The sequence below is a fragment of the Carassius auratus genome, unplaced genomic scaffold (genome assembly GCF_003368295.1).
Source record: "Carassius auratus strain Wakin unplaced genomic scaffold, ASM336829v1 scaf_tig00027159, whole genome shotgun sequence".
NCBI lineage: Eukaryota > Metazoa > Chordata > Actinopteri > Cypriniformes > Cyprinidae > Carassius > Carassius auratus.
Window position 1 is genome coordinate 115715 of NW_020525570.1, and position 19914 is coordinate 135628.

Sequence of the window (19914 nt, forward strand, 5' to 3'; positions counted from 1 at the left end):
ACTTAAAAAAGTCAATCTTTGTTTATTACTATTGTTTATTATTACAAATACAATTTATTTATTTATTAAGATTTATTTATTATTTATTCTCCTTTTTATCATCTTGCATAACCTTTGCACAGTTGACTCGTGCAGATAGATAGATAGATAGATAGATAGATAGATAGATAGATAGATAGATAGATAATTAACTTAAATGACACCCCAAAATAACCATGGTAGCCATAATAACAATAACCATTGTTACTACAGTTATTATTGTTATAATTGCTGTCTTAGCTTGACAATAGAGCCAGACTTGACTGATTTTGGATGTTTAATGTCATACTTAACTGCAGTCAAAGCATCAATCAGGAGCTCTCAGATGTGCTGAATGAACTGTGGAAGCTGGATGTGAACCGCATGAAACCTGGAAAAGACTATAAAATCAACCTACAGGTAGGTGTTTGTGGTAGGAGGCATGTTTATGAAGATTACATATTAACTTAAGTAAATGCATCATAAGATTTTGCATACATGATGGCAGGTGACTTTATCAATCAGTCATTTATAGTGTATTTGTTTTCACACAGGGGAAAGCTGGCTTTGTAGCTGAGGGTTGTAATAAAGCCAGGGACAGTGCTAGAGCTCCTCTCTTTGCCTATATCAATGAAAACAAGCTCAAAAGCATTGATACTTACACCCGTAAGAAACTAAGCACCATTTCCGTACTAATAAGCTTTCATTTGCATGTTTTTAATTCCATCCTTATACTTAAATCTAATAAGAAAACTTGTTTTTAATTTTCATTAGTCACTGATCTTTTTTGATCTGATGCAGTGCATGGCAAAATTGTTTAGACAGCTGTTTTATTCACTATCTCTTCTAAGACTTCATAAATCTGCTGGACAATTATGAGATGTCTACAGGAGTGACTGAGCATGTGACACAAGAGGAGCTTCGGGAAAACCATCTTTTCCTGGATGCCGTTCTGAAGACAGAGGTCATGAAGGTATCTTATCGCTCGCTGATCCCTGTTTTTGCCTTGCTATTAAGTGATGTCATGTTTGAACATTTAGAAATGTAGCAACTTAAAGAACTTGAAGTATGCATGGTATTAACTGTTGCCTGATTGACAGAGATCATTCCCGACCAGAGTTGCAAAGTTACTAATGCTAAAACTACAAAACAGTTTCCTGTAGCATGGGTGTTTTAATTCATATTTAATATTTTATGAATATTGATATTAAAATAAGCACTTATTAAAACACATTTTTTATATTTATTTAATTACTGGCTTACAAAATGTGACATTTATTTATTTATTTATTTATTAACTTATAAAATGTGCCCTATTGTATCTAGTTTTGTAGCACAATGCCAATTCTAGCAGTATTTTTGGGGGAAAAAATGCTTATTACAAAAACAGTAAAAACAAAATTATGGTTTAATGCATTGGATGGGAAGTGGATAGTGAATATAGGCATGTGAGACACGTGCAAATGTGCTTTGTAGTACAGGGTGTTGGTTCAAGGAAACTGTAACAATAAAGTGTAAAGATGACATTCTGCAAATACATGCAAAAGCTGTACAAGTAAAGAGAAATATGATATTCTTTCAGTCCTGATCTGACAGGTTTTGTCTTGACAGTGTGCCCACAGGTATTTAGTAAGCAAAGGCAGAGCTCAGTCGGATCCAGCTCAGTTTAAGAGACAGCTCTATGATATCTGGTTTAAGCTCTATCGCAGAAACAAAAGTGGAGGGTGAGTTATAAACTTCCTCTATGGGCTAGCATAAATCACTGATTTTCAAACCTCTAACCTGAACTGGGTTTGTTAGGTTAGTAACTAAAATGCAAGATTGGGCTTATGTGCTAATAGTAATTTACTTGCCCAGCATTTATAAATAAAGTAGTTTTTATTGATCTGCAATCTCCCTCGTGTCTTTGATGCAGTGAAGATTCATGTGGATTTGAGCATGTGTTTGTTGGTGAAACCAAACATGGTAAACAGATCATGGGCCTCCACAACTGGGTCCAGTTTTACCATCAGGAGAGAAACAATCATGTGGACTACAAAGGATACAATGCCAGAAATAACAAAGACACGGTATTTCATCATTTAAATTGATTTTAAAAAGGACAATTATCTAACCAAGTTAATATAGCTTTGTGTGTATTACTCCCAACGTATACATTTGGTTCAATTTCACAGCCAGACGAGGACGATCACATCTTGAACCTGCAGTTCAGCTGGAATGGCCTGGTCAAGCCGGTGGGCAGTTGTTTCATTGGCGTCAGCCCAGAGTTTGAGGTGGCTCTCTTTACTATCGTCTTCCTTCTGTTTGATGGACGTGTGACCAATGTAACAGTAAAGGTGGCTGAGTACCTGCTTGAGATTGTGGTGTACAGATTTGGGCACTCTATTGGGACTTCATACCCCAAAATGATCAGCAGCAACAACCGGGATTTCTAAATCTCACTGCAAGGTCATACCTGGTACAATTTTGAAAAAAAAAAAAGAGGCTAACTTCGCTAAAGTGGGCTTCATAATCCAAATAATCACTACTACAGCTTGAGGTTCTTAAATCCTTAATCTTGAACTGTTAGTGTGAAATATATATGTAACCAATATACTTTAAAAAAAAATCTAATTACAAATGACCTGTCCAATTTTTTATAAGAAATCTAGTTTGTACTATAAAATTCTGCATAATTATACAGTTATGTGCAAAAGTATTGGAACTGATTTCCTCTTACACTTTTGTTACTAATCCATCCTTGAAACTCTGTAGCTTAAAAACTATTATGTATGAAAATCATTTAACTTTTTTTATAATGTAATCAAAATGGATACTTTTAAGTATGTGCTAAATCATTGCTGTTACAGTAAAATATGTGCCTTATGTTTGTTACAATAAAAACCTCGTCCGTTTATATAACAAATTGTTTTCTATTTATTTATTAATAGCTTGTATTCCAGCACTTAATTCCACATTTAAAATTATTTATTTGTAAGATCAGAAGCGAGAGCTTTTGTAGATTGTCAATTAGTAAGCAGTCCTTGTGCCTCTAAAGTTAAGATGCATGTTTTCCTAAATTAAATTACTCTAAATTAGTATTTGATAAGACTGGGGTTAATGAGCAAAAGTTAAATATATATGTTTATATTTTGATTTGCATTTCCATTGCATATTATGAAAAGTTGTGCACAAAGAAAAAATGTCACTTTTAAAAGGTTTACAGCATGAGATCAAGACTTGCCTGAAAAAAAACATAAAACACTATGAATCCCATTACATGTATGATACAATGCTAAATGAATTAAGTTTAATTTTAGATTAATCAAAAAAAATTAAATCCAGGACTTGCGATTCTGATTCCAACAAATTTTTTTAGTTCTGTTTTGTGTGTCATTGCAATGCGTCAGTCCAGTTCATTTATTTCCAGGACTTCCTGGTGTTCTTGGTTGTCTTAGCTCCTCTTTGATGGTCACTAACACGGTTCCGTAGAACGTTGATATCGTACTTCTGCCTCTTTAGCTTCTCTGCCAGATCAAACTTCTCAGCGTGGAGTTGAGTGAGCCACTTCCAAAGGTCAAGGGCTTTCTCTCCCAGCTTCTCCTGGTTGAGATGATCGATGTTGAGTGGCTTGCGACGCTCCATCATACATTTGGTCTTCTTCTCACGTTCTGTCAATCTCTTGCCCTTCTTCTGATCCACCTTCTGCAGGTAGCCACCATAGCCCTTATTAGAAAGGATCTTCTTTTTCCTGGCATCATCCTCGGCACGCAGTTTGGCAGACTCCTCTTCCCGCCGTGTTCTTTCCACAGCAAGGCGCGCCTGCCTCTCGCGATCACGCTCCGCTCTGATCCGTTGCTGCTCTGCACGATCGGCCCGACGGTGCTCGATGCGGTTCTTCAAAGACACAAGCTCGTCCTCTTCCTTCTGCCTGGTGGAGAAGTGCAGCTGAATGAGACTCTGCAATTCATTGAAGTCTTTCTCCAGACGCTTCCGGTGGAGGTCATCAAAGTCCACTTTCTCTCCATCAGGCATTTTTGGTGGTATAATGTTGGGAACAAACATCTTGGGCTTGGGTTTGGTGTCTTCTTCTGCCTCTTGTGCATCTTCTTCTTTCTCTTCATCTTTCTCCTCTATTTCTTCTTCTTCCTCCTCAACCTCTTCTTCAACCTCTTCTTCAACCTCTTCTTCAACCTCTTCTTCAACCTCCTCTTCAGCCTCTTCCTCTTCGTTCACCTCCTGTTCTTCCTCGTACTCCTCAACAAACTCCGCTGTGTCACACATGGTGCTACTTATGAGTGCTTTGAGAAGAGGGGGTCACTGAGGAAGTACTGTACAGTCAGTGGAAAAGACCCTGAATGGACTGAGATGTTCTCCATGGACGCCTGGTGGTTTTATAGGGGCCTCCCGACCCGTCTGACGTTTGCTAAATGGCTCTTGGGTAAGCTTTTTGAACAGATGCACCTAGGATCTATTTTCTTCTGTGCAGGGCCTTGTCTTGTCCTATACCCAGACCCTGACCTCTAACCTCTGACTTGGTCTTCCTAAACCCTTTGTGGTTTGAAATGGAGCCAATTTCAGACTTAAAACAGATGCACATGCACACTTGTGCATTGGTAGGTATCCTCTTTCACACCATGTTTGATTAGAATAACTAAGCACTAATATTTAGGCATTGATTTAATTGCCTAGCATCAATAGTTTCATTCCATACATTGCTTTGAGTAGAAACATTGCCTTTCTGTCATTTTTAAGTTCATGGAACTCTCATTAATTCCATTTTTATGTCAACATTCCAAAATGATGCAGAGAATTTTGTCCCCCGCCTGGCCCCTGAGTCAATAAATGGAACATATGATGGTAGACAGAGATAACAGACAAAGTCTGACAAATGTTCAGTGGCGTCTGTACAACTATTTGTGTATTAACATTTCAGCTGGCTGACTCTGCCATTGGAATCCAATGGAACAACTGCCAATCATTTGGGAAAATAAGCACAGAGTCATACCAGTTTTCTGTTGGATGTGTATGGGGGGTAAGCCTTTAAATAAACTAAACTTTATATGTATACTATAGTTCAAAAGTTTGTGGTCAGTACAATTTTTTTTCTTTTGTAAGAAAGTAATACTTTTGTTAAGTGAATTAAAACGAATTAAATGTATCAATTGTGTCAAATAAATGCTGTTCTGGTTAACTTCCTATTCATCAAAGAATCCTGGAAAGAAAAGAAGTCTCGGTTTCCACAAAAATTAGTATAATATTGAATTAATAAGAAGCATGTGATTAATAAGAAATGTTTCTCGAGAACTTCAAACAGGAAGGGTTTTTTAAATTGCAATAATATTTTACATTATTGCTGTTTTTTTCCCCCTGTATTTTAGGTAACGTAGTTCATCTATATATAATGGTGGTCTCTGAGCCCCTTGTTGTGATGGTATTTGTTTTAGGATCATGAAGGAATTTATGGTTCTCCACTGGTCTAATTCTCCCAAGGCAACATGATAACACTGTGACATCAGTGTGTCTCCTCTTATTAATGCTGTTTTTACTGTTACCTCATTGTACACTCATAAAAAGTGCACTTATATGAAGTAACAGTCTCTTTTTATTTTACACATAATGTGACCTGCTCTTCTGTCCTTTACTAATTTCCTCCTTAATAATAGACCAGATGAGTGATACCTCAAGAATGAAGGTTAATGATGTCCCTCTTCCTCTCTTGAAATAGTCTTTATGGTCTCACTGTACCCTTTTACTGAGAGCTGGTTCTGTCTGCCAGCATGTTACTTGTGAGTGACAGGTGGAGTTCTTATTTAAATCTGATTTCTGATTGGACAGAAATAACCCTATAAGGGCTTGGGCGCCGCGTTGCATTCTGGGACGTGGCGGCCATGTTGATGGCCTCGCGAATGAATACAGCAAGTCGAACGAGAAGAGGCTGAGTTGGGAGAAATAAAAAAATATGTTAAAATCGCGAAAAGGTTGTGGGATTTACAGGGATACGCTAAACAAGTATACAGACAAAATCAGCACTATTAAACGGTTTGGATCCATATGAAATTCCCAACAAAGAGTGGAGCACCGACGACGACGTGCTGCCGCATTTTTGCATTCAAGATATCTTCGGCTACCTTGTTTGTTTTATGAGCGCCTACACTTCAGAATAATTCCGAAGATACAAGTTGGAGTCTCATCTGCAGTTCACAAATGGATGGGTTCAGGAGCTGCAGATCATAAAGCCGCAAACGGTATACGTAATACATTAATCCGGACAAAGGTAAGCTGCGCTGTTAGTTTAGTAACCGTTAGTGCTAACAACCACTCACACGTGTAACTTTTAACTTTGTTTCAAAAGTGTAGTTAGTAGCAGTCAACCCTACCGTTTTTTCCCCGGGGGTTTCTCACGTATTTGAGCTGTTTTCCCGTTTTAGTATTTTCCAGTAAAATATCCCGTTAGGCCTTCCATCGGACCTGTCAGTTTCTGTGCTGTTGTCCTGTTGCTAACTTACCCCCTTGCCCTTCCAGCGAAACAGGTGTTTTCAAAGCCTCGTTTTGCTTACTTGAAAGCGACCTTAGTGTGATGTTGGGCTTTTTAAGATAGCGTGGTTGTTGTGAGAGCACGAGAGCACGACATTCTCATTTTTCCCCCATGGCCATTATGTGTTGCGCTATCACACCCCACAATACAGCAACTGTTTACCATGGTTGAAACATATTTTTAATTAATCAAATTAAGAGACACAGCTGAGAAGGGAGTACGTCCAAACACTGCGCAGTAAAAGGAGGCCATCACCATGGCGGCCATGCCAAGTAATGACGTCACGACGCCCAAGCCCTTACCACACTGCATTTAGTTAAAAAAAAATTATTAGGTTTTAATTAAGAATTTCTCATTGTTACAGTATCAATTACAACTTTGCAGTATATTGAAAAAAAATTAAAAAATAAATATATATATATATATATATATAGAGAGAGAGAGAGCGAGAGAGAGAGCGAGATAGAATTGTATATGTATGAAATGAAAAAAAAACGTGTTTATATTGACACTAAATTTATTTAGCCTATTATTTGATTATATATTATTAAAGCTGTATCTTTTGCGTCGTATGTTCGTAAATAAATAATTATTAGTGCGGAATCATTCCTTCGATAGCTCAGTTGGTAGAGCGGAGGACTGTAGAGGTTCAGTATTGCCATCCTTAGGTCGCTGGTTCGAATCCGGCTCGAAGGAGACATTTTTCAAACGCTAAATTTGCCTGTGTTTTATATAACTTATGCAGTAATTTACATTCTCATATTGCAATTTTAGGTACAATTATTTACGTTTTTATTAAAAATCATATCGATGTAAATAAATAATTGAATTAAATCAGAAGATTATACAAAGTGAAGATAGATGGATAGGTTTTAAATATATGGATAGTTTACCATTATGTTTAAAGTTTACCAGCCTACATCAAAATAGTAAATTTGTATTAATTAAATATTGTATATTTGTATACGTGTTTTGCTACGTGTACTGCATTAGGCTTGTCATAAGCACTTATTTATTGCTGTCCTTTTGTTAGTTTTGACTGCTTTTATTGTCCTCATTTGTAAGTCGCTTTGGATAAAAGGTTCTGCTGAATGACTAAATGTAAATATAAATACATATAATTTGTTGGCACAGGTGAATGAGAGAAACAGCGCCATCACGTGGAGATAGACTTTTTTTTACCTCTTCTTTCATTTTATTATTTTAATTTCAGCTGTTTTAGCTGATTATTCTTAATGTCATAGAAAACATGTGGATGAGCAGAAATGCACTATTACTTACACAACTTTAATTTCATAACACGACAGATGTGCATCGTGCAATCAACTGTTTATGGTTTATGCATGTGCTACATTTCAAAACGCATACAATAATTTAATCTCTGTTCAGTCATTAGCTTTTACGGACGGAGGTTGCCAATTTATTTGTTTATGTAACAGGTCATCAGCTATGCTGTGTGGTGGAATAGCAGCAAAATGTGTGACAACATCCCTGTAAGTAAATGAGTGAGACAATATTTACATTTACACTTTATTAAACAAGCACAATGTGAGAGGATGAGAAACACTGGGTTGACTTATAGTTTCATATAGTTAACAGCAATAGAGAGATACCCAGATGAACCACCTGAGAAGGTGTACAAGACCGATGTCAATCTGAAAAGAGAGAGAGATCACAAACATTGGTGGTAAAGACCGAAAGAGAACAAGCAAGCAATGAAGGAGAGATCAAGAAAAAAAAAAAAGTAGTGCAAGTAAGCATCCCAAGGAGAGGCTAGCAGTGTACTGCATGGACAGTCTACAGATGCTTTCAAATGTTTTCATAAAGAAGAGAGTAAAATTGATCCACAATAATTCTTTATATCAAAAATATATCAATGGGTCTGTGACTACATGAAATAGAGAAAGCACATACAATATTAAATATTTACATTTTGTATGTAAAGTATTTGTCAAATCCTTATATACACAAAAATGTAGTCCCAAACAGTCCAAACACGAACACGTTGACAGAACAATGCAGCTTTGCAGATCACAGAGCCACAACGTAATTCCAATGTTGTCAGGATGTTGCTGACCGCTTGGGTGTAGTCCCTGTGATAATGTACTTAATTGTTGTGTCTTAATTGTTTCGATGTGCTTCTAGAGAGAATCATGCACTCCCTTCAGTCGCTCCCGTCAGTGGGATTTTGGTTCTGTAAAAATGCAAAACGTAACAACTCAAAAAAAAATAAATAATAATAATTCAGGCCTCTGCGAAGTCGTGCTAACTGCTTTGCATCGACTATTTCTGAAAAACACAAGAAGATGCAAATTAGGCTTCACGCATAAGAATTTGACAAAGAAAAACAGAAACACTTAAAGTTATTTTAGTAACTATTAAATTAATTTATTCTTTTCTCAAAATCATTCATTGTGATTCATTTGATATGGCATAATGTATTAACTATAAATTTGAAAATGTAAAATACACATCAAAAGATTGTCATCAGTAAGATATAAAATATTATTTTAGTTTAAATATACTACACATGATCCTTCAGAAATCATTCTCATATGCTGATTTAGTACCAATGTTGGAAACAGTTGTGCTATTTAATAGTTTTTTTTTTTTTAACCTGTTACTTTTTTCAGGATTCTTTGTTGAATAAAGACAGAAATCGAAAAAACAAAAGACATCTTGTCCAACAATGTCTTTACTCTCACTTTTAGCAATTTAACTCACCCTTGCTGATTAATAGTATTAATTTCTTTCAAAAAAAGAAAGAAAAAAAAAGTACTGCCCCAAACCATTGAACAGTAGTGCATATCGTTACAAATATTAAGAAACATCTTTAAAAAATATAAAAAAAAATCTAACTGACAGACCTGATGTTTAAGAGCTGCTCTGCCTCTGGACTTTTGAGCATGTGGCAGGACCAGACTCGTCACTGTGTCGTTTTCCTGACGTCTGGAGGGTGCTGCTGTGTAGCCCTCGGCCTGAGAATGAGATTTCAAGATTATAAAGCTAACTGTAAAATCTGTATGTCACTAGACTGCCCCTCTGCTTAAATGTGGAAGTCATTACCTGGCTGTACAGCAGGACCAGGTATCTGCTGTGATTCTTGCCTGTAGCTCATAGTGCTACTACTGATGCTTGCAAAACCTGCGAGACAAACAATCATGACATGTCTTGCATATAGAAAATAACAATGCTGCTGAGATTTAATGAGAGCTTGTTGATGATTGCAGATATAGGCTAGACACTGATGTGTCATTGGCATAGTGTTTATACCTTGCGGTGGCATGATGCTGCTTGTTTGGATGTCTCCTTGTGAGTAAACCATCGTCTTGCTATGCCATTCACTTTGAGAGGTGGGAGTCATCTGATAGCCTGAGATGAATTAAAAAAAAAAAAATCAGATGCCATAGTTGTGTATTTATGCGTCTTGAATTGTTAATTTAATTTGTCTAATATAGCATAGCTTGTATGAAATATAGGGAGAAGCTAGGCAGTGTGCAAACCTGAAGGTGCAGTGACTTCCTTGGTCACATCTCCTGTTTGGAATCCCTTTAAGTTTGTGGAATTCTCACCATTTCCATTAGGGTTGGACGGCACCATTGCCAGCAGTCCTGTTGGGAGTGAAGCATCAGTAAGAGAAGAACATTTTAGCATTTTCCTGCTAATTCAGGCATGTAATTATTTACAAACTCCTTAAAAAAAATAGCCTTCAATATCCAGATGCCTATTAGTTCATAAGGATCAATCACATTTACATTATTGTTTTTTTTTACAGCATATCCAGAGAGAGGGATGTATGGGCTAGTGTGGCATTTTAACTTCCCTTAGTTTTTGTCTTACCCAAGCCACGGTAGCAGGACAGTTGCTGGTAGATCTGTTTCATACGCTCTATATTGAGGCGGCTTGCCTCTGCGTGATGCACCATGGGTTTGGGGTAGTGTACACCAATTATACATTTGGCTGCTTTCTGAACGCTTTCAGGAGCATTCCAGGGTTCATAGATATACTTGGCTGGGATACCCCTTAACACTGGCAAATAACGCCTTCAAGAGAAAAAGAGAGTAGATTTATATATTTTATATATATAAAAATTAGAGCACAATCTATAGATACTTGATTTTTTTTTTTCTGTAAATCTTCATCAGTCAAAATCTAAAGCAACAGTTTTTGATTAGTAATATGCATTGCCAATGCATATTACTTCATTTGGACAACTTTAAAGACTATTTTCTCAATATTATAATTTTTTTTGCATTCTTAGATTCCATATTTTCAAATAGTTGTATCTCGACCAAATATTGTCCTGTCCTAACTAACCATGCATTAATTGAAAGCTTAAGTATTCAGCTTTCAGATGATGTATAAACCTCAATTTTGAGAAATTGACACTTAAAACTGGTTTTGTTGTCCAGGGTCATACATACATACATACATACATGCATACAGAGAAAAAATGTATATCTTTAATTTGCTTTCACTGTACAGTTCTAACTCACCGTATGTAGTCTCCATTGGGGTCAGTGCGGCGGCCGAAGCCCACAGGACAGTAGCAGTGGAAGAACTGCTGGAAGAAGGAGCTACAGGACAGCCACATCCAGCTTCCTGCATTCACGCTCCAGTCTGCATCCAGCAACAGCTCCTCAAAGACCTGTGTAGACACACGCATGTGAGTGCTGCAACTCAAGATCTGTCATATTAGTAAAACATCGAAAATGATCACAATTATGAGCTTTTTATACTTTCATGCCCTCCTCCCAGCTGATCCACAGGTCTCCACGGGTGAGGAAACAAGCAACTGCGTGCCGGGCTAAATGGTGGATCCAGCCCTCTTGTCTCAGTTGTGTCATGATGGCATCGATCCAGGGGAAACCTGTCCTGCCCTCAGCCCACTTGGCCAAAGCCTCCGGGTTTTTGTCCCATGGGATCTGGACGCAAATAGGATTGCCTTCCATCTTGTCAAAGCGTGGGTTATTGGTGGCGGCCGTGTAGAAGAATTCACGCCACAGTAATTGGCCATAGAGGGACAGAGGTGGAGAGCTGTTCTTTTTGACCTGTGAAAAGAAAAAAAGTGTAATCAACTAAGAATTATCATTCCGCTAACTCTTCTACATGATCCCTAAGTCCGTTTAACATGAACAACAACATCTGAAGTACAATAAGATACACATGATGACATGCTGACCTTTCTGTAGAGGTCTGTGAGTTTGAAGTAGAAGAGTCGACAGGAGAGGCAGCCGAATCTTAAATATGGACTGAGGCCAGTGGGACTGGCCAACAGCGAATTGGCATTCATTCTTGGACGCTCAAAGTTGGCCACCCAAGCCTAGAAAAAAAGTTTATGAAAGAATCATTAATTTACGGAGCTCATCAATAAGGATGGCCAGTGGCCAGCTTGTCTTACAAACTTTAGTTTTAGTTGTCTGTGATTTGTTGAACAAAGTTATTTAAAGGGTAAACATGCACTACTGCTCTAAAGTTTGGGGTTACACCATGTCCTAACTACATGTGCCCGATGCAACATGACAACGCGACAGAATCACTCAAATATCAGCCATGTTTATCATCTAATATTAAACCTTTTTAACACCATTAAAAGTAAATACTGAGTGACTGATACCATCTTTGTTATAGAATACACTAGTTGGGTCGCACAGAGTTGACAATCTTAACATGTTTACTTACATTTTTCTTCAAGATCTGAGGTAAACTATCAAAGAGAGAACTTTTATCGCATGTCGCAGCATCACGTCACGGCAGTCAGGACACGGTGTTAGTACGATTATTTTTATGTATTTAAATGAAGTCGCTTATGCTCACAGAGGCTGCATTTATTTGATCAAAAATACATTAAAAACAGTATTACCATTGTCTTTGCTGTCACTTTTGATCAATTTAATGCATCCTTGCAGAATAAAAGTATAAGTTTCTAAAAATAAATAAATTAATAAATGAAACCAAACTTAGTGTAGATGGTGAGGATATTTTGAAAGAATAATATACGTATGATCATCTCAGAAGCATCCGTTAAAATAGGTCATATTATTAACAACTCAATAAATGTCTTTGTTTTTAAATGGATTTCTGAATTTATATAGTTTACTTAGTTATATTTTTGAAATTTCAATCCTGCAGCTCTATACATGTGATTTATGGAAGTTTCTCCAACCTTCCTCTCCAGGTGCCTCTCCAGACGAGTGAGGGCCTCTGTTTCTCCTCCAGGCCACACAGCAGAGGACAGGCCTTCTGTGTCAAAGCCTGCTCCAGGAAAAACATTGCAACTTTTAAACATAAGGACAGTTTGACTGATTCCCATCTTGTGTAAGAATGCATTACATGATGTAGGTGAGTAGTTTAGTATTCTACACATTTTAGCTTGAAGCTATTTATTTTTTTTTTATAGATAGCAGACTAACCAAGCTCTTCCAAAGAAGGAACCCCGAACTTCTCATCGTGGTCTTCAGAGACCGGCGTGGTGCACGGTCCCATGACTTCTGCTGTGATGGTCTCTGCCGGGGTCTCCACCGCCTCCATCCTGCTGATGAGGGTCTGGAAGCGCTTGTACGTGAGCGGAGACTGGCCCCCATTCAGCTCGATGATCCTGAGAAATCACAATCCACATGTGAGTAAGAAAAATTCTCTCTGATCAACGGTTGACATCCACCATATCAGACAAGCTTTTGCTCTTTTCTAATATCAGTATGTGACAGTCATTTGTGTTTGAATGGGAAAGAATCTAAACAAATCCAGTTACACGTTGCTGCAGAGGGACTTATAATGCTCCAAGGTTAATTAATGTTTTAAATGTGCATAATGATTTAGGAAGGTACTGGAAAGCAAGCGATGGCATTCAGTCAAATAAACTAATTAATTAAAGTGCAAAAGTAACAGCAAAATTGAATGGATTTGGAAGTACGTACTTGTCCAGATCATACAGCGTGTGTGAGATGCGAACTATCACCTCCACACCTGCCTCACTGGCCAGCTTCTTGATGGCTGCGTCTCGCTCCTTTCCGAAAGGCTCGGAGTCATACTCGTACGACAGACGTGTTATGTTCCACTCCTGATGCGTTACAAATCATACCATTAGGGGGCTTAAAATATTCACCCATAGACCCAAAAGTGAAAGAGAGTCAAGTCACGATTAGATTAAATGGAAGAAAAAAAAAATCAATTTTTTTTGTCTTATTGTTTATAATCCAGGAAATTTTATAAATCAGAAGCGTTAATCATGTGCAAGATTATAACTATACTGAAATTTAACAATTGTCAACTGAAACCTTAAATAGCCTGGGGAAGACATCGGTGGGTTGGCCACGGATAACGAAGAGTCGTGAGTTGAGTTTGCGGAGGCTGGCGTCCAAGTCTTCCAAACACTGCAGTAAAAACCTGAGCAACAAGAGACAGGACATGTATTTATAACAGCATCCTGACAAATGATATCATGCACATAATATAAATCTAATAAGAAAATGGCTATACTCACAATATCTATTGCGCAACATAATATATTGAACCGTAAAACATTTCAAAGCGGGCAAGGCATTGAACAAAACTAGGGTAAAAAAAAAAAGTATCTGATGACAGATTCATTGCTATAATTATAGATTACTACTTGCTGAAGCTAATATTTCATCCTCGTCCAACCCAAATTTTATATGCATTTTTCTGACAAATTATGACAAAATGTAATTTTCTGTGATATATGCGCAGCATCAGAATTAATATTTTTTTATGTTGCTTAAAATGAAAAAATATTTTTCTTTGGAAAATGGAAGAACAATATTGGCATAATTATTAATTAGAAACAGCCATGCTTACAGTGAAAGAAACTGCTAACTGAACATTGATATGTTTTATTATGCAAAGAACAGCCATTAAACAGGCTGCCGCCCTTTTATAACTGCCATTATGCAATGCACAGACACTAATTTTATCATTCAAGAGATGCACTCCAATGACCCTTAATTCACTGTTCCAAAGTTGCTACTAATTGCTGTACCTTTTGAAGTTTTGAAATCCAGTGCTTATTTAATCCTGAGCCTGTTCTCTAAAAAATCTTACACTTACAGTTATTCATCCTTGCCATTGCTAGCAACATGTTCTACCAGTTGAGTTGTGGTTGGTTGCTGAAGCAATGATACAAGGTTGCTGCTAATGTGTTGTGAGGTGTTTTGTTAATTAAATGGTGTTTGATTACTAGTCCAAGTCAAAAGAGGCCACCTGAGTCTCTTGATAGGAGTTGGGTGCCTCCTTCAGTGTAAGACTACAGTGTTGTGATTCATGGTGTAGTTTAGTGTGTGTGCACTTTGTTTGGGTTAAATGCAGAGCACAAATTCTGAGTATGGGTCACTTTCAATTTCACTTTTTAGAGGTATCTTTCATGCCCATTGAAAGTGTGGATGAATTACCAGCCGAAGTTTTTATATTGCAGTCACAAGCATTATTGTTGAATGATTTAATTGCTTTGTTTTTTTTAAGCACTGGATGGAAATTTAGCGATGTGATAAACTGAATAATTGAATATTATGTTGATTCGGTAAAGTTAGTGGTAGTGCGTTGCCTAAAAAATTTGGTTCATGTTCAGATGAAGACTTCTCTGGTGAATTGGGTCATTAAAAAGAACCACACCATGTGAGCAATTTGTTCACAGAACTTTTCATTTTCAGCGTAGTGTTGTTGAAAAGTGGTGCAGAAAACCCAATGGTTCTTTTAAAATCGCAAGCAACAAAGAATTGATGAGCACTTGGCCATGAATGCAGCGTGTTATTGACCTAGAAACCCAGTTCCTATTGTCTGCAGGATCTCACTAAAACTCAAGTGCTGAGTAAGAGAAAAACTTACCAAAAAAAGCTCTCCAAAGCTAAACGCTCTTAAACCGCTAGACAATCTTGGATACTCTCGGCCAAACTATACTTGCTCTCAAGAAACATTTCATAGAGGCATACTGTTAGTGATATTAAAAACAGTGAATTTTTATTTTTTGGGAAATCCTGAAATGGAAAAAGATCCCGCATTTTCAACATGCTCTCAGTCTCGGATCTCACTGTTAACAGATGATTCATGCTGCACCAAAACATCTGCCCTTTTATTGCCCTACTGTTGTACGATCCTGCCTGCTCGTGGGAAACACTGTCCTCCACACGCAGTCAGTGATAGTGTAAATCCCTGTCTAAGCTGTAGCCTCCCTCTCTTTGTCACCGACTCACCGCTTTATGATCGGAATCAAAGACAACCGTCTTCTCTAGTCATCTGATCCAGTGACACACAAACAACTCAGGTCAGACAGAACACCACAGTATCATGTTATATGACAAACTGCATCACTGTCGTAATGATTGCAGAGATAACACAGTGCATCATGTTCAAATGTGAAATTAAAATGTATCAAGTTTGCAGTTTATGTTGGCAGTCAGTTTTATGGATGTGCACTACAAGTTTCATTTTTTCCAAAATCAACTAGTTTACCAAAGCCATGCATAATTATTCTGATTTTGTTCACTTGTCCCAAATTAGACCGGTTTTACAGAGCCAGAATGAGATGAATAAACCTTAGTTTATACATCTTTCCCATTTTATGTCAACTAGGTGGGTCCTAGCAGAGCCTATTTTGATTCCATAGTGAATAAAGTAGGTCACCACAGCTGAGCACATTACTAAGCATTTTGTAGTAGGCATTATAATCACCCTCTATAACACACTGACCCATTTCCCAACACAATGGAGACACAGGAGGGCGGATGCAGGTGGGACACACTAAGCGCTGCTACATCATCATATCATCCAGCAGTAGACCTCACCTCGAGTGTGTGCCAAGCCAACATACATGTATAAAAAAATGGACACACATGCGTTTTTTTTTCATAACTCAAAGTTAAAGTGGAATGACATGAGGGTGAGTAAATAAATACATGTATTTTCTACAGATAAACTATGCTTTGAACTGTTTAAGAGCTGTACAGTAAGCAAGCATGGGTGTGGAAGACTGATGTAAGGGTCTGTGTTATGTAATGCTTCTTGTAGTTAAGAACACAAAACAGAGACTCTGTTACTAATGAATTTGTGTAGCTTTTTGTAGGTGCAAATTCTATGAATATAAAGTGAATGAATATAAATCTTTAAAAACAAGAATTCAATCTTTAAAAATATGTATATATATATTTTAATATTATTTGAACACAATTTCAATAGTCTGTCCATTGCCAAAAAATAAACCTCCATGTGCTGAGCAATTAGCAGCAACTCACTGACAATTTTGGCTGTTGAGTTTTATTCCTGTGTATGAGCTCACTGGAAAGCAGGGTCAAAAATGATTCATGCAATTAACACACATTAAGAAATGTTGGCTCCTTTTTGAAAACCAAAATAGCCTACATAGAAACCTTGACGTGGTTTAATTCAGTGTTTTAAACTGGCTTACTTCCAATGTCATTCAGAAACCCACTAAGAAGTGCCTTGCCACTGCACTGACTTGCTCAACCAGTCAGTAGACTCCGCTAGTTATGAAACATACTAGTTTTTCATTAGTAAGTCAGATATTATGACAAAATAATAAGGTAAAGACATGCACTGGCTGCAGTCAGTCACTCATTTGTTCTGTAATCAGTCTGTGAATCCACTAATTGGCCACTGATTGAAATTGCCAACACTAAAAAGGCTTCATTAAAAGTCTGCCAGTCCAAAAAGTTTTGTTATTACTAAACTGGTAATAGTTGACCTTACTTTACACAGTTTACTGGTAATAGTTGTATTATTTGAATCACACTTTTTTTAAATGCATATGCAAATCCATATTTAAACTAACAGAGGTTCTGCTATATAAAAGTATTTTGATAATGCACTTTGATCTTATTGCATCCTTGCATTGATGTCATTGTTACAGAATAGAGTAGTAGCTGTATTACATTTACATTACATTTAGTCATTTAGCAGACACTTTTATCCAAAGCGACTTACAAATGAGGTAAGTCGCTTTGGATAAAAAGTAGTAGTACTAGATTAAATATATTATAACAGAATTCTATGTATATTCTATAATTTTATCTATTTAGTATATTAAAATATAATAGAACACATTAGAACTAGAATTTAACAAAATAGAAATTAAACAAAGATGAGAATAGATAAGAACAGTGCAAAAAATAAGAGTAGAATAAAACAGAATCAGTGGAATAGATTAAAATAGAACGAGCAATAGAATGGACAGATAACAAGAATAGAATGTTAACACTTTAAAATGAGTTTAAGTTTTCTAACCTACATTAGTTAACATGAACTAACAACGAAATATAAAACATTTATCAATTTTAGTTAATGTTAACGTAAAATAATTACATAAAAACGTATTATTATTATTTAATGGACCCAAGTTAACATGAACTAACGATGGACTTCTGTATTTTTACTAAACATTAACAATGAGCAAAACCGTTTTCTCAGTATGTATTAATCTTTGTATTGCATTTTTTTTTTAAACAGATGATTATAAGAAGATACTCTAAATAAGATTTTATAATGCATTCCAAGCTCAGGTTTATTAATATTTAGAGTCCCGATCTATTACCTCCACCTGCTGATCCCGACGTTGGAGGATCCGGCGAACCAGGGGTCGAGGATGTACACACAGCGGACCGTGTGCGCTCCCTGGATGGAATCTCTGAGTGAAGGATTGTCGTGGAGCCGCAAGCCCTTCCTGAACCAGTGGACCGTATTTACCACCATTACTCCTCAAGTCCACTTCAGTCGTTTGTATTATGCCGGGGTGATACGATACAGACCTCCTTCGCGTCGGTCTAGTACAAACTCCAATGAATAAACTGCTTTCAAACGCGTAAAAACGACAAGTTATCTGATAAAGTCACTATGTATGCGCGTTCAAATTATTCTGGATTATATCCGGGGGAAAAAAATAGTTAGCCTTGCTCTAACAAAACACTTTCCATCATCACGTCTATTGATTTGGAACACGACCACAGTTGAAGCATTGGGACAAGCGCTGGTTATCCGCGCAGCAGCCGAATACACGACTGGCTTTAGGACCAGGACGCAACGCAAAGTACACTTCCCTGTTGTATAACTTGTTTTTTCTGAATTATCCAAAATAATCAACAATACTGTACATGTTTTAAATATATCTCGCCTTTAAAGAAAGTTGACCTGTGAGTTGACTTGAATCTCAGTGCGCGCAGTCTTCCAGGTGAAGTCAACACGGAGTCAGACGCGCGAGCCCGAAATCAGCGCGGTTATGTAAATATATTCCCTAGAGCACCTTGTAACCGCGTTACTTGCAGCTTTCGCAAAATAAAGCAAAATTCCGAATGAAACGAAACCTCAGATTAGGCATTTAACGTGTCTTGGTTGCTTTCCCTCAACGTTATGTCCACTTATTAATATTTTTCCACGGTGAAGGTTCCTTACACTCTCAGCCACGCAGTTCAGTCGGTCGACTTAAACTCCACCCAGTGGATTGCGCACATGAAATAGCGCGTTTTGTTTGGTTAAGCCCTAGTGTGACGTACTTGATCCTCAGTCACGTTCCTTTGGTGTGATTAACTAACATACTAACCAGTTATACTTTATAAAATGTTGTTCATTAGGTATTGTGAATGAACAATAGTCTTGATATAATTTTTGCTAATATGCTAAGTTAATATGCTTTATATTTTTATATTTAAAAAAATCATACAATTATAAATATTATTTACAATCGGTGTATGTGCAAACTACACATATAAATATCGCAAGGTTTGATTTATGTTTATATATATGCCACCGAGTGCAACCCTATAAAGACCGTAAAGGACTTCAGTGTACAGTCCTCGAAGCTGATTGGCTGGAGCTGCAGTACCCGGATGGGCACATGGGATGCGACGTGAGCAAGAGCAAGCTCGCGTCAGTGTGCTGTGTTTTTCTGAAGCGAGATGGCGCTGTTGAAGCGTTCCGTTAAAAGTTTTTTTTTATATAAGTGTTGGCAAACAGGGTTTTTTTCTTTTACACTATAACGACATCAGTGATTGCATGAATACAATTCTGGTCATATTTCTTACATGACTGTAAGATCATTTTTAAGCTTAATTGCATTGTATTTACTATTTAGATGTCGATTATGCTAGTTATTTAATATAATAAATATTTGCTTTTACTGCAAAAGACAAAATTATAATAATCCGGTAAATATGTTTACATCAGTATCATGTATTGCGTATCAAGCATCAGTGACTCTTTGTTCTTGGTTTGTTTACAGCGCAGTTTCATACGGGAAAAACCCACTACGTATCTGCACGTTTGAGTTTTGATGCTCCAGCTTCGTCACTGAGGACAATTAAAGCAGTGGTGACAATTAATCCCGTGATGCTCTGCACATTTTGTTTTTCTAATTAAAT

The 19914-nt window shown here is 37.1% G+C and overlaps 3 protein-coding genes and 1 non-coding gene across 5 annotated transcripts; 2 read left to right on the top strand and 2 right to left on the bottom strand.

The window, feature by feature from the left end:
- Positions 1-312: 312 nt before the first annotated feature.
- On the top strand, positions 313-2616 carry LOC113079091 (poly(U)-specific endoribonuclease-C-like). Its single transcript, XM_026251290.1, has 6 exons — positions 313-438; positions 573-684; positions 870-991; positions 1630-1742; positions 1934-2087; positions 2193-2616. Exons 1-6 carry the CDS (start codon positions 313-315, stop codon positions 2451-2453), a joined length of 888 nt encoding a protein of 295 aa, XP_026107075.1. The 3' UTR covers positions 2454-2616.
- A 451-nt stretch (positions 2617-3067) lies between these two features.
- LOC113079099 (troponin T, cardiac muscle isoforms-like) lies at positions 3068-4459 on the bottom strand. Of its 2 annotated transcripts, XM_026251298.1 has the most exons (2): positions 4204-4458; positions 3068-4167 (listed from the first exon to the last, which is right to left on the bottom strand). In XM_026251298.1, the coding sequence occupies exons 1-2, from the start codon at positions 4279-4281 to the stop codon at positions 3418-3420; spliced, it is 828 nt and encodes a 275-aa protein (XP_026107083.1). In that variant the 5' UTR covers positions 4282-4458; the 3' UTR covers positions 3068-3417. The 2 variants fall into 2 exon arrangements, with proteins under 2 accessions (XP_026107083.1, XP_026107082.1); XM_026251297.1 differs by having other exon boundaries at positions 3068-4459.
- Positions 4460-7143: 2684 nt separating this feature from the next.
- trnay-gua (transfer RNA tyrosine (anticodon GUA)) lies at positions 7144-7231 on the top strand. The gene is given in 2 exon segments: positions 7144-7180; positions 7196-7231. It is a non-coding gene; the product is annotated as a tRNA-Tyr (tRNA).
- Positions 7232-8051: 820 nt separating this feature from the next.
- Positions 8052-18253, bottom strand: LOC113079098 (cryptochrome-1-like). Its single transcript, XM_026251296.1, has 14 exons — positions 18096-18253; positions 13813-13921; positions 13453-13595; positions 12949-13133; positions 12702-12790; positions 11718-11858; positions 11275-11586; positions 11032-11183; positions 10376-10578; positions 10039-10146; positions 9809-9907; positions 9602-9679; positions 9403-9513; positions 8052-8824 (listed from the first exon to the last, which is right to left on the bottom strand). The coding sequence occupies exons 1-13, from the start codon at positions 18251-18253 to the stop codon at positions 9410-9412; spliced, it is 1881 nt and encodes a 626-aa protein (XP_026107081.1). The 3' UTR covers positions 8052-8824; positions 9403-9409.
- Positions 18254-19914: the final 1661 nt, after the last annotated feature.